The 13,782-nt window shown below is 37.7% G+C and overlaps 2 protein-coding genes across 3 annotated transcripts in view; one reads left to right on the forward strand and one right to left on the reverse strand.

The window, feature by feature from the left end:
- Fam13a (family with sequence similarity 13 member A) overlaps nucleotides 1-8,522 on the reverse strand; it is a 346,389-nt gene extending 337,867 nt beyond the window's left edge. Inside the window, exon 1 of one of the 2 annotated variants that reach the window (XM_048813609.1) lies at nucleotides 8,195-8,522. The gene's annotated coding sequence lies outside the window, so the exon portion shown is untranslated. Of the gene's footprint in view, nucleotides 1-7,706; nucleotides 8,082-8,194 lie in introns of those variants that run through there. The other variant, XM_048813610.1, reaches the window with a different exon arrangement.
- Nucleotides 8,523-8,708: 186 nt separating this feature from the next.
- Nucleotides 8,709-11,998, forward strand: Tigd2 (tigger transposable element derived 2). Its single transcript, XM_015484554.2, has 2 exons — nucleotides 8,709-9,013; nucleotides 9,192-11,998. Exon 2 carries the CDS (start codon nucleotides 10,074-10,076, stop codon nucleotides 11,652-11,654), a length of 1,581 nt encoding a protein of 526 aa, XP_015340040.1. The 5' UTR covers nucleotides 8,709-9,013; nucleotides 9,192-10,073; the 3' UTR covers nucleotides 11,655-11,998.
- The last annotated feature ends 1,784 nt before the right edge of the window (nucleotides 11,999-13,782 follow it).

Genomic DNA, 13,782 nt, shown 5'->3' on the forward strand with positions numbered 1-13,782 from the left:
ATATATAAAACCAACATCAACAACAAAAACAAACCAAAAGTTGGTTAGGGGCAATAGAAAATACTCTTTTTTTAAAAAAAAAATATTTTTTAGCTGTTGATGAACCTTTATTTTATTTATTTATTTATTTATATATGGTGCTGAGAATCGAACCCAGTGCCTCACACAAGCTAGGCAAGTGCTCTACCTCTAAGCCACAACCTCAACTCTAGAAGAAAATATTCTTAACTGAAAAATAATTCCCACAACTAGAATTAAAAAGTATTTTTAAAAAATATTTTTATTTTTTTAGTTGTAGTTGGACACAATACCTTTATTTTATTTATGTGGTGCTGAGGACCGAACCCAGGGCCCTGCATGTGCTAGGTGAGCGCTCCACCGCTGAGCCACAACCCCAGCCTCCTAGAATAAAAGGTATTTTTAACTTGTGAGGGAATATAGATAACCGCAATTAGTATCTGATCATTGCCAAGGGCTTTCACATATATTCTTGTTGAGTTCAAGCAATCCACAGCATAGGTCCTCTTATTCATGATTGTCAGGTAAAAGAATATGGGAGGTTCAGACTTGTATAATCAGTAATAGATAAAGACGGGTTTCAAACACATACTTTTCTGTCTGAAATCTATGTTCTCACAAATGCATTAAATTATTATCAGCAAATCCCTCTCTTTGGAACAAAGTGATTTCTGATTATGATCAGGCTGAGGGTGATGACATATAAGGAGCCTCACTGTCAACTATAACTGTGGACCAATAGCCCAACTGTGAAAAATATTATATATAGTAATAGTAGTAGAGGTACCTTCAAGAATTTATTTTTAAATATTAAATATTAATTACAAAAGAACTTTGCATATATTGTCTCATTCAACATGAACAAGCTAAGATATAAATGCTATCATTTCCTTTTAATAATTAAAAAAATTGAAACTGAGAAATCAGATCTCTTGCCCAATTACACAGCTGGAAAGAGATACAAGATTTCAAGATTTCACTTATTTATTCATTTAATAAACAAAGATTTACTAAAAGCATACTATATACATGTACTATATTGCACATGTTTTTTTTTCTCCACAGTGAATTTTATTTATTTATTTATTTTTAATACTGGGAATTGAACCCAGGAGTGCTTAACCACTGAACTACATTCCTAGCCCTTTTTATTTTTTGATAGANTATATATATTATATATATATATATATATATAATATATATATATATATATATATATATATAATATATATATATATATATATACACATATATCCTCTCTTGCAAACATTATACAATATTGTTATGTGTGTATAAACTAGGCCTTTCCCATTACATTTGTCTTTTAGCTAATCTCCTTTTCAAATATCCTCTTGGGAGGTTGAGAGAATTAGCATTCCCCTCCCATCAAAAGATCTGGGAAATAATAAATTTAGGTAGCATTTACTTATTATTATTTGCTTATTATTGGGAATTGTGCAAAGCAATTTATATATAACATTTTATTTCATCCTTACAACAAAAGACCAATGAAACCAGTCTAATTTTTGTTCTCATTTTCCAGATACAAAAGGTTTTATATAAGCAGCCCAAGGTCAATGGTTATTAGGAATAATAAGAACATAAATTATTATTTAGTAGGTGGCAGTCAGCAGTACAAAACAAAGACTGTGTTTCCACAACCTATAAGGTACACCTCTAAGATGCACTGACTGTTGAATCTCTAATTTCACTTTTTACCATAACTAGGTTCAACAATGGATGAGGAAAGTATAATATAGAGGTACCATTAAAACAATAAAAATTAATATAGAACCCAATTGATAATAAAAGTAATAGGAATTAATTAGTCATAGAAGAAACACAAAATTAAGCTTGTGCAGGTCAATGCTATAATGGATTATGTTTAGTTCCTGTGTCAGATAAAACAAAGTAAAATTCCATTTAGAAATATTTTCTCTGACATTAAATATAACTAGCACTTATCACATGAATTATTAAGTAAGGTGACAGAGTAAGTATATCATGGACAGTTTCTTCAATATCATTTGGGCTAAATGCAGAGATACTCCTCAGAAAATTATTTCTTGTACCTCACCGTAACACTATAACCCTAATAAAACCCAAATATTTTAAAAAGAGGGCAAAGGATCTAAATAGGCATTTCTCCAAAATATGCAAATGGTTAGCACATAATATTCAATATCATTAGCTATCAGAAATATGAAAATCAAAACAAAAATGAGATACATTTTTATAACCACTAGGATGGCTATAATTTTCACAATAAGTGTTTATGAGAATGTAGAGAAATGGAATCCTCAGATATGGTTTGTAAAAATATAAAATGCAACTAGCTGCTTTAGAAAAATAAATCCTCAAAAGATTAAACACAGGGGCTGGGGTCTGAATTAGAACAAGATATATTCCATGCTTGTATGATTATGTTAAAATGGATTCTAAAGTCATGTATAACTAAAAGAACCAATAAAAAGTAAATATAAGAGGCTGGGGTTATGGCTCAGTGGTAGAGTGCTCATCTCACACATGTGAAGTGCTGGGGTCAATTCTTAGCACCACATAAAAATAAAATAAAGGTATAGTATCCCACATACACTGAAAAGAAAATTTCAAAATATTTTTTTTAAAATTATATCACATCTTATTATTTCAAAAAGTTGCAGAGAAGAAAATACTTCTATACACATTTTATGAGGCCAGCATTATCCAGATACCAAAACCCGATAAGGACAAAAAAAGAGCACTATAGGTCAACATCCTTCATGAACATAAACACAAAAATTTTCAACAAAATGCCAACAAATAGAATCTGACACCACATTACAAAGATTATTCATCATGATCAAATGGGAATAATTCCAGGGATGCAAGGATGGTTCAACATATGCAGATCAATAAAACATGACACACCACATCAAGAGAATGAAGGTCAAAAACCATATGATCATCTTAATAGATACAGAAAAGGAATTTTTATAAATTTTAATGTTTCTTTATGGTAAAAATGTGTAACAATTAGGTTCAGAAGGAACACACCTCAACATAATAAAGCCATAAACTACAGTCCACATTACACTGAATGGGCAAAATCTGAAGGCTCTGAAGATCTGGAACAAGACAACAATGCCCATTCTCACCACTTTTATTAAATACAGTATTGGAAGGCCTAGCCAGAGCAGCTAACAGAAAGAAATAAAGATCATCCAAACTGGAAAGAAGGAAGTCAAATTCACACTGTGGCAGATGACATGATGTAGAAAACCCCAAAGACTCACTCTACCCCAAAACTTACCCAAACTAATAAATATAGCAAAGTTACAGGTCGTAAAAATCAATACAAAAAATCAGAAGTATAAATATTAGTTGTTATATACTAATAGGGAATTATCAGATAAAGAAATCACAATAGATATCCTATGGGCAATGCTACAAAAAAATAAGACAAAATACCTAAGAATAAATTTAGCAAAAGAGATGAAGGAACTCTACAATGAACATTATAAAACATTGATAAAAGAAATCGAAGAGGACACAAAAGTGGACAAACATCCTATGATAATGAATCAGAACAATTAATGTTGCTGAATCCTATGTTTCCCAAAGCATTCTATCAATCAAATGCAATCTATATCAAAATATCAATGACATTCTTCATAGAACTTCACAAGAGTCCTGAAATTTGCATGAAATAACCCCCCCCCAACACACCCAAAGAGCCAAAACAATTTTTAGTAAAACAACAAAGCAGTAGACGTTACATTATCTTCTTTTAAAATATACTACAAAGCTATAATATCCAAATAGCACAGTAGTGACATAAAAAAAGACACACAGATCAATGGTACATATTAAACAACCTAGATGTAAACCCACACATTTACAGTTAACTGATTTTTGACAAAGGAGCTAAGCATACACACTGGAGAAAGAACAGTCTTTTCAATAAATGGTGTTAGGAAAATTGAGTGTCCACACACAGAAGAATGAAACTAGATCCCTACCTCTCATCAGTCATAAAAATCAACCAAAAATGGATTAAAAATTTAAATGTGAGATCTGCAACTATGAAACTGTTGGAAGAAAACATGCTTTAGGACATTGCAATAGCCAAGGGTATTTTGGACAAGACCTCAAAAGCACAGGAAACAAAAGCAAAAATGGACAAACAGGATTACATCAAACTTAAAAAGCTTCTTTTGCATAGCAAAGGAAACAATGGACAGAGTGAAGAGACAACCTTCAGAATAGAGAAAATATTTGCAAACTATGCATCTGTGAAGATGTTAATATTAAAAATATATAAGGAAATTCAATGGCAAAAACAACCCAATGTAACAAAGGTAACAGACCTAACCAGACATTTCTCAAAAAAAGACATACAGCAGAAGCAGTAGGGAATGCCTGTAATCCCAGTGACTTGGGAGCTAAGGCAGGAAGATCTCAAGTTCAAAGCTAGCCTCAGCAGTTTAGTGAGGTCCTAAGCATCTTAGCAAGACCCTATCTCAAAAAAAAGGGGGGGGTGCTGGGAATATGGCTCTGTGTGGTTAAGCACCCCTAGGTTCAATTCCTGGCACCTCCAAACAAACAAACAAACAAACCCCACATACAAATGGCCAACAGATATATGAAAAAATGCTTAATAATCATCAGGGAAATGTCAATCAAAACCATAATAAGATATTGCCTTACTCCAGTAAGAATGGCTATTATCAAAAATACTAAAGATAATAAATGCTGTTGAGGATGTGAATAAAAGGGCAAACTTCAACTCTCTTGGTGGAAATATGTTAGCACAGCTATTGTGAAAAACTGTATGAAGGTTTCTCAAAAAACGACAACAACAATAGAACTACCATATGATCTAGCAACCTCACCTCTGGATTCATACCAAAAAAAAAATAAAGAGATATCTTCACTCTCATGTTCACTGTAGCACTATTCACAATAGCCAAGAAATGTCTGTCAATTGATTAATGAAAAAAGAAAATGTGGTACGTATGCATAATAAGATTATTTTCAACTATAAAAAATAATGAAATCCTGTCAGATGCAACAACTTGGATGCAACTGAAGATCGTTACGTTAAGTCAAATATGCCAGGCATAAAGAGCAAGTCCCATAAGATCTCACACATAGGTGGGACAAAGTTGATCTCCTAGAAATTGAGTGCAGGATGGTGGCTACCAGAAGCTGGAGAAAATAGGTGGGAGGAAGAGATGGGGAAAGGTTAATCAGTGAGTATTAAGTTAGTTATATGGAAGTAAGAAATTCTGATGTGCTATTGCACAATAAGGTAACTATAAATAATTGTGTACTATGTATTTTAAAAAAGCTAAGGGAGAGGATTTTGAATGTTTTCACCATAAAGAAATAATAGGGGCTGGGTGTATGGCTCAGTGGTATAGCACTTGGATCCTCAGCACTAGAGAAGGGGAGAAGAAAGAAAGGACAAATGTTTGAGGAGAGAGAGTTGATTTGAATAAAACATTATACAATATATACACATATGGAAATGTCACATGGTACCCCATTAACATGTTCAATTTTTGTTTTCATGTTAGTTAAAAATAAATTGAAATTTAAAAAGAACTAAAGAATTCACTATCTTTCAATAGCATTTTGTTATCAACATTAAACACACACACACACAAAACCCAAGTCCAGGCCAGGCAGGATGGCGCATGCCTGTAATCCAGTGGCTTGGGTGGCTAAGACAGGAGGATCACAAGTTCAAAGCCAGCCTTAGCAAAAAGAGAGGTGCTAAACAATTCATTGAGACCCTGTCTCTAAATAAAATACAAAAAATAGGACTGGATATGTAGCTCAGTAGTTAAGTGCCCCTGAGTTCAATCCCGGTTATTCTCCCACCCCACCCAGCCAAAAAAAAAAAAAGTCTGGGATTTTCCAATGAGTAATCTGACCTGCATCCAGAAACTTTCAAATAGAAAAGTGTTCCTACTTTTAACCATTCAAAATAATATTTTATATTAAAAATGAACATTTTGGGCTTTTATTCTATAATCTAAAGTAAGATAACTTCAGAGTTGAAAGAATTTAAATAACAAGCCTTCATTTTACTGGTGAGAAATGGTTCATATCCGGCTCATTTGAAAACACAAACACACTCTCCAAAAGAAAAATAAATTATATTTTAACTGGAAAATTCCCCTCAATATTATATGTCACTGAAAGCAGACAACAGTAACTTTCTTTTTTAAAGCAAGCCACTGATTTTCAATTGGCAGTAAACTTTTTAGCTACACATATGTACTATTTGATGATATTAAATAGGTTTAATACACACGGAATATTAATATCATAAAAAATTTGTGTTTTTACTTATTAGTAGTAATTAATCAGTAATTCAGTATCATGGAACAAAAACTTCCAAATAAATGGGATCAATGATAAAGAAAATGGAAAACAAGAATGCAATCCCTTAAAACTAAGAATTTATTCTAACTAGAGATATCTTACTCCATTACAAAACTATTTTGTATGAAGAATACCACTGATAAAAGACTATGTACAATCTATGTGCATTGATATATCTCAGCAGAAAATTTAGAACTTATGAGAAACATAAGCCTGTTAAATTCTGTGCATTTGGACAAACGTATTATATATTATGACATGTATCCATCACTACAGCATCATCCAAAGTATTTTCACCACCCTGAAAATCCATTCTTAACATTCCATTTTAACTGCACCTCACTCTAACATTAAGTTGGCCACAATTAGCAACCTATTCCCCTAGCAAAACCCAGAAAGTTTATCAGATGAAAGTAGCTCCTTTAAAGACACAACTGCCTTAGATAAGGTCTTAGGAAAAATCTGCTAAAGATAATTGCTTTAAGTGAAGTGATGTTGGGGGTGACCTGAGGACCAAAAGATGTAGGCTGTATCCAAATTGGAACTTAACAGAAGGCAAAGAAAAGGGAACAGCTATAAGTCATAAAACACCAGCAAGCTGCAGAATGCAGGAGAAACAGAGATATGCAAAATATCTGGAACAAAATTAAACTCTAGAGATAGTAGGGGATGTGGATAAATGGCAAATTTATTTTTATTTAAATATCATAGGACAGAGTGACCCCATAGGCTGGAGGCTGAGGGGAATGCCAGGAAGGTGACATCTGCTTGCTTGCTGCCTCATTTCCACATGATTGGCAGTCTGAAAGTCAGCGCTCTTCCCTTATGAGGAATGATCAGATAAAAGTCTTTCACGCTCCTTACAAATAGCAGGGAAAAGAAAACTTTAAAAAATATGACATAAAACTACTATAAAGTTAGACTTTACCCAAAATAGCCAAGGAGAATTGCCAGAATAGGACTGGTTGGTTGGAAGCTAAGTGGGAGTCGGATTGGGGGAGGGGGGTCGAAGGGAGGTCTATCTTTAGGAAAAGCAGATATTTGTCAAAAGCCACTTAGAGCCTCACTTTCGATGTAGAAGATGAGTGAATTTCTGTCGCGCCAGAGAGTGTAAAGCTGCTATTCTGAAGAAGGCAATTGTGCAGTTTCAGCGTGGGAGTCAAAAGACTGGGAACCAACATCTCTTTTCTGCAGTAGGAATGCTCAGTTGAATTTCCGTCTGTGAGTTCCGAAATTCTAGCAACAATGTTGCCTGGTCAAATACATGACGAGTACTACGTTACTTTGTGTTAACGCAGAGGTTCGATACTTACGCACGGATGTTGGGGGGAAAAAAATCTTAACAGAAGACTCTTGCACTTTTCACACTATTTTACCAGGGGTCGGGCACAGGCAGGCAAACTGCGTTTCCTCCGTAAACAGGTGCTGCAGGATGAAGGTGCAACCGCTCCCTTATCCAGGGAAGGTTCTGGCGACGCTGCAAGTATCTCCGTGGAAACAATAAATCCAGTCTTTAGCAAAATGCAATTCCCTGGTTACAACTGAGACACAGTGGGTGTAAAGGGGCTGCAGCAAATTCACGCCGCTGCGTCCCACAGGTTAACACGTGTACCGGCTGCTGCCAAGTCTAAGAGCACCCACCAGGGAAAGGACACACGACAATCAGCTCGAGCGCTGCTCTCCATCCATCCTGGCTTGTTTGGTTGGATGTTGCAGAGTAAAAACCCCAGCTCCTCTCCCAAATCCTGTCCCCACCCCAGCCCACCCGACCTCATCCAGCAGCCGCGCCCGCTCTCCTCACCGTGCCTCAGGATTCCGGCTGCTTCTTGTCCATTTCTGGCGGGCAGCCTGCGGGGTAGGTGGGCACGCGGCTCCCCAGAGGGGGCTTTGGGAGGCGCGGATACTGTCACTCCTTCCGGAGGGCGGTGGCGGAGGCTGTTTGTAAACACTCTCCACGTGCGCCCGCCCTCCCCCATTCACAGCTCGTGCCAGAGCCGGAGGATGCGTCGCAAAGGGTGCGAGTTTTATTCCCGATGCGAGAGATGGAAGCTTCGCCCGCAGAGCCTGGCCACTGGTAAAAGCGCCAAGACAGGGCGAGCTCGTACCGCCCCCTTCTGGCCAACCCAGCCGCCCGCAGCCCGCAAAGACCGGACCATTTGCCGAACCCACGCAGCGTCCGGAGAACGCGCGGCATCCGAGTCCCGCCCCCCACTCCCGCCCGCTCGCCGAGTCCCCGCCCCGGGCCGCGCGCGCTCGCCCGCCAGGCCCCACCTCTCGCCGACACACGTTCCTGCGGGGGCGCGCGCGTGCTCCCTAATCCCCCGCCTTCCGGCTCCGGCAGCGACGCTCGCCTTTCGCTGCCGCCGCCGCCGCGCCACCGGTGTCAACCTCCTTCGGGAGACTCCATTTGCTCTCAGCACGAGCTGGCCGCCGTGCAGGCAGGCGGAGAGCGATGCCCGCAGTCGGNTGGCTGGCCGCGGCGGTGACACCCTGGTCGCCCGCGTCCAGGCAGAATCCGGGCTCCCTCCGCGGGAGGAAAGACGTCCCGCGCTCCGGAGCTCGCGCGGCGGGGAGAGGCCCTGGCTAACAAGGCTTCCCTCTGACCTCTTAATTTCAGGAGGTAGGCTATTGAGGTCCCTCTCGGTCAACCCAGATAATGCCTAAAAGCATTATTTGTCGCATTTAGCTATCACATTGATAGGAGGTGTTAATTTTCTCAACATAGTTGCAGGGTAGGTGTGGGTAATGCCACAGACTCCGATACTGAAAAGAGAAATGTTTTTGGTATTTTCCTTTAGGTTTCAGAGGCTGCGTACGAGTACCTATACAGCCCTCACAGGAACTTCTGTTGGCCCATGGAGGATCATCTCTCACCAGGACTATTGTAACATCTTCACCGAGCTTTCCACCCTACAGCCTCTACCTTGGGTTCTGATTTCTACCCATGAAGTTTTTTGATGCTTTCTTTAATCACGAGGCATTACCTCTTGCCCACCTTTCCCCTTTCCAATAGCAAATTACATTAGGTGTAAGTTTGTGTTGAGTTAAAGTACAGAGTTTTCTGCTTGTCCACTTTCACCTCATTTGCACCTCTTATGTCCAGCTTGCCTTAACTTGCTACGATTTTTCATAAGCACTCCCCTATGTAACCTATAGCAATCCTTGACTGGAAAAGAGCATCCCTTATTGTCCATTGCCCTACTAAGACAACACAGTGAGGGAATGAGTTTTCCCATTGTTTTTTCCAGTATGTCAAGTTTGCAAGTCCTATATTGCGTTTATTTTCTTGCACATATCCCAAAATACCGCAACCTCAGTCTTAGTGCTTTAGGGAAAAACCTTCTTTGTAATGATGGCAACTGTTAAGTGTTTAAGAGGACTGTTTTAGAGACCTTGTAGTGTAGCTTTGGTTCAACTTCTAACCTCCAGTAAGATTGCAGTTCATGAAAAGACTTCAAACTAAGAGGAAGGTAGGGTTAATTGGAGCGTTCCCTGTTGTAAGAACTTTGTTTTAAAATGAAAGTGAAGAGGTTGCTGTAGACCTTGTCAGAAAATTGGTGGTTACTCTAGGTCTTCAGGGCAGAGGAGGGATCTAATGCTCCATATTGTAATCTCTGTATTCAAATTTAAGTTGTTAATTATCTTGTTCCAGGAATCACCTGAAATATTAGACACTTAAAATGTTAGGGAAACGTAAGCGTGTGGTGTTGACAATTAAGGACAAGCTTGACATCATTAAGAAACTTGAAGAAGGTATCTCTTTCAAAAAACTTTCTGTGGTATATGGAATTGGTGAATCCACAGTTCGAGATATTAAAAAGAACAAAGAAAGGATTATAAACTATGCTAACAGTTCAGATCCTATAAGTGGGGTATCCAAACGTAAATCTATGAAGTCATCAACATATGAGGAACTTGATAGGGTTATGATAGAGTGGTTTAACCAACAGAAAACAGATGGAATTCCAGTGTCTGGAACTATTTGTGCAAAACAAGCCAAGTTCTTTTTTGATGCTTTGGGGATGGAAGGTGATTTTAATGCATCATCTGGCTGGCTAACTCGATTTAAGCAGCGCCATGGTATTCCAAAGGCTTCTGGGAAAGGAACAAAATTAAAAGGAGATGAAACTGCTGCCAGTGAATTTTGTGGTAATTTTCAGGAATTTGTTGAGAGAGAGAATCTACAGCCAGAGCAAATTTATGGTGCTGATCAAACTGGATTGTTCTGGAAATGCCTTCCATCAAGGACATTAGCTCTTGACTCTGAGCAAAGTACTTCTGAGTATAGGTCAAGCAGAGAGAGAATCATTATTATGTGTTGTGCAAATGCCACAGGTTTACACAAACTTAACCTTTGTGTTGTGGGGAAAGCAAAAAAACCCCGTGCATTCAAAGGAACTGATCTTTCAAACCTTCCGGTCACTTACTTCAGTCAAAAAGGTGCATGGATAGAACAGTCTGTTTTCAGACAGTGGTTTGAGAAATATTTTGTGCCACAAGTACAGAAGCATTTGAAATCTAAGGGGCTTCTCGAAAAAGCAGTGCTTCTTTTAGATTTCCCCCCAGCACATCCAAATGAAGAGCTGTTGAGTTCAGATGATGGCAGAATAATTGTGAAATATTTGCCACCAAATGTAACAAGTCTAATTCAACCAATGAGCCAGGGAGTTTTAGCCACAGTAAAAAGATACTATCGAGCAGGACTTCTCCAGAAATACATGGATGAAGGTATTGACCCAAAAATGTTTTGGAAGAATTTGACAGTGTTGGATGCAATTTATGAAGTGTCAAGAGCTTGGAACATGATAAAATCAAGTACCATAACCAAAGCATGGAAAAAACTTTTCCCTGGTAATGAAGAAAATTCAGTTATGAACATTGATGAAGGAGCCATTTTAGCAGCTAACTTGGCAACAGTTTTACAGAACACAGAAGACTGTGAACATGTTGACATTGAGAATATTAATCAGTGGTTTGACTCTCGGAGTAATGACTCAAGCTGTCAGGTGCTAACTGACAGTGAAGGTGCCGAGGACCAGGCCAAGCCTGTAGAGCAAAAGCCTTCCAGTAAAACTAAAAAAGCAGAACTGAACCCAGAAAAACTTATTAGTCATAAAGCTGCACTTGAATGGACCGAAAACTTACTGGATTATCTAGAACAACAAGATGACATGCTTCTGTCTGATAAATTGGTATTACGGAGGCTTCGGACCATAATAAGAAGAAAACAGAAGATCCAAAATAACAAAAGTCATTCATAGTGCTGTCAAGTGTTTCAGTGTGTTTGAATCTTTGTGTATTGATCTGCAGTGGAACTTACCTTGTTTGAAGTGCTGTGGATTCTGACGCCAGATACCTTTTATAAATAATTTTAGGATTAGATGCCATTTTTGATTACTTAAATTACAGCCCTTTAATGTTGATTTTAACAATTAAGTGTTGACATGTAACTTGTCTGTCTACTGTTTCTAATCTGTATTATACTAATTAGATCATAAGGTACCTAAGGTCAGGGATCTCGTGTCTATCTTGTGCCTGAATTTCAATGTGTCTAATAAAGGTCCATGCACACTATAGGCACACAATAAATCTTACTTAAATTGAATTTTTTCGACTTTCTTTGAATTTTCACTTCTAAATTGAAATACGTTAGGGCTAAGTTTCTATTTTTGCTGCTGAATATATTAAAAGAACTCTGCAAAGATTGTGCTAGACACAGGGGATGGTGGCATACTCCTGCAATCCAGAGGCTGTGGCAGGAGGATTTTAAGTTCAATGTCAGCCTCAGCAACTTAGCAAAGACCCTATCTCAAAAGCTGAGGGATCATGTGGCTCAGCAGTAGAGCAGATGTCTGTCATGCACAAATCCCTGGGTTCCTTCCCAGTACGGGGCAGGGATGGGGGATCAGGCTGAGGTATCTCAGTGTGACTACTGAGAATTGAAGGACAGTAGGCTAAATCCTTAAAATATCACATTTCTGTACTAGCAGTATTTAGGCAATCAGAGATTCAAATTGGCCATCTCTGAGTATAGTGAAGGAAAATCTAAAGTTAAAATGACTCTGGGGGAAAGGGTTTGTGCTTCACTTTTATTTTATTTGACAATAGAGTTCCTTTATGGTTGTGGAAAGAATGTCAATGCTGTTCTAAGAAAATAAAATTCAGTTTCCAAACCATTGTGATTAGAAGAGATAAGCGTTAAGTTTTATTATACGTCATTTTGATTCTTTATAGATGGATTAGTAGCTTTTCTTTTTAATGAGCTATTAATGTAAGACTTTAAGTAGATCATTGCTTTCATATAGCATGTTTTTTTCTGTGACATGCTGAGAATATAAGCATATGTATATAAATTGTGGAGCAGCATGTGTTCGGTGGACTAGCATTAAGTAAGACTTGAGAGAGGCACTATAGAAAGAACACGGGCTGCTGTGTGATTACGACCGAGTTATCTAATCTACCCATGTGTAAGATAGGAATATTTCATGTCTCAAAGAGGGCTGATGAGGAGTTAATGAGTTACTATATGGATTTTATATAATAGTAGTTATTCTAATAACACATGAGTGTTGCTACTGTTATTGCACTGCAGAAATTATGTTTCAAATGTATACTAAACAGATCCAAGGTGTGACTCAAAGTGATGTAGCTGTATTAGGAAATCTCTTCCACAGGAAATGAGGTCAGAGATACAAGTAATTAGTTTGAGCTGAAATACAATAATAATTTATTTCCATGAAAACTTGAGAATTAATCTAATTTAGAAATCATTTTCTACTAATAGGCAATGTGAGGTATGCAGGCATATTTAAGACATCTTAGGTTAATTGTATGAAATGGAAATGGGATTGTAATTTCTTTGCTCTAAACTGTTAATATATTGCTAATAAAATAAGTAGATATTAGTTTTGTTTATAAAATAAAAGCTATATGAATATTGGCACAATTCACTGAAGCAATAAAATACCTTTAAAGTAAGTAAGACTAAGACAGTAGGAAGCAGGACACTTGAAATATTTTATCAAACTAATACAGAAACAGCAGAAAATCAGAGCAAAAGAAATGTCACAGGAGACTGATTATAGTAATCCCGCCCAGCCATCCACAGCAGGATTCCTTGTGATATGATTTGAGGGGATAGTAGAGAACCATTTGACAATTTCTTCTTTGACAAGGCTGTCATTAGCTCAGAATTCTGCCTTTTGAGCTGAGGCTTTGGGTTCTAGAATGACTTTTCCAGATGACTTCTAAGAATCCTCTTTCTTTGGGAGAATTCATATGTCATTATTAACATACCTTTCTCAATCTACACAATTTCAACTACCTGATGGACTTGAGGAAATGGCTGAGGACTGAGACTAATTGACTTCCCTGAAAAGGGCTGAAACT

Source organism: Marmota marmota, unplaced genomic scaffold, assembly GCF_001458135.2.
Source record: "Marmota marmota marmota unplaced genomic scaffold, marMar, whole genome shotgun sequence".
NCBI classification, from domain to species: domain Eukaryota; kingdom Metazoa; phylum Chordata; class Mammalia; order Rodentia; family Sciuridae; genus Marmota; species Marmota marmota.

Bases quoted from the DNA above. Each gene is read 5' to 3' on its own strand.
- Tigd2 (XM_015484554.2), top strand. From the start codon at position 10,074: ATGTTAGGGAAACGTAAGCGTGTGGTGTTGACAATTAAGGACAAGCTT.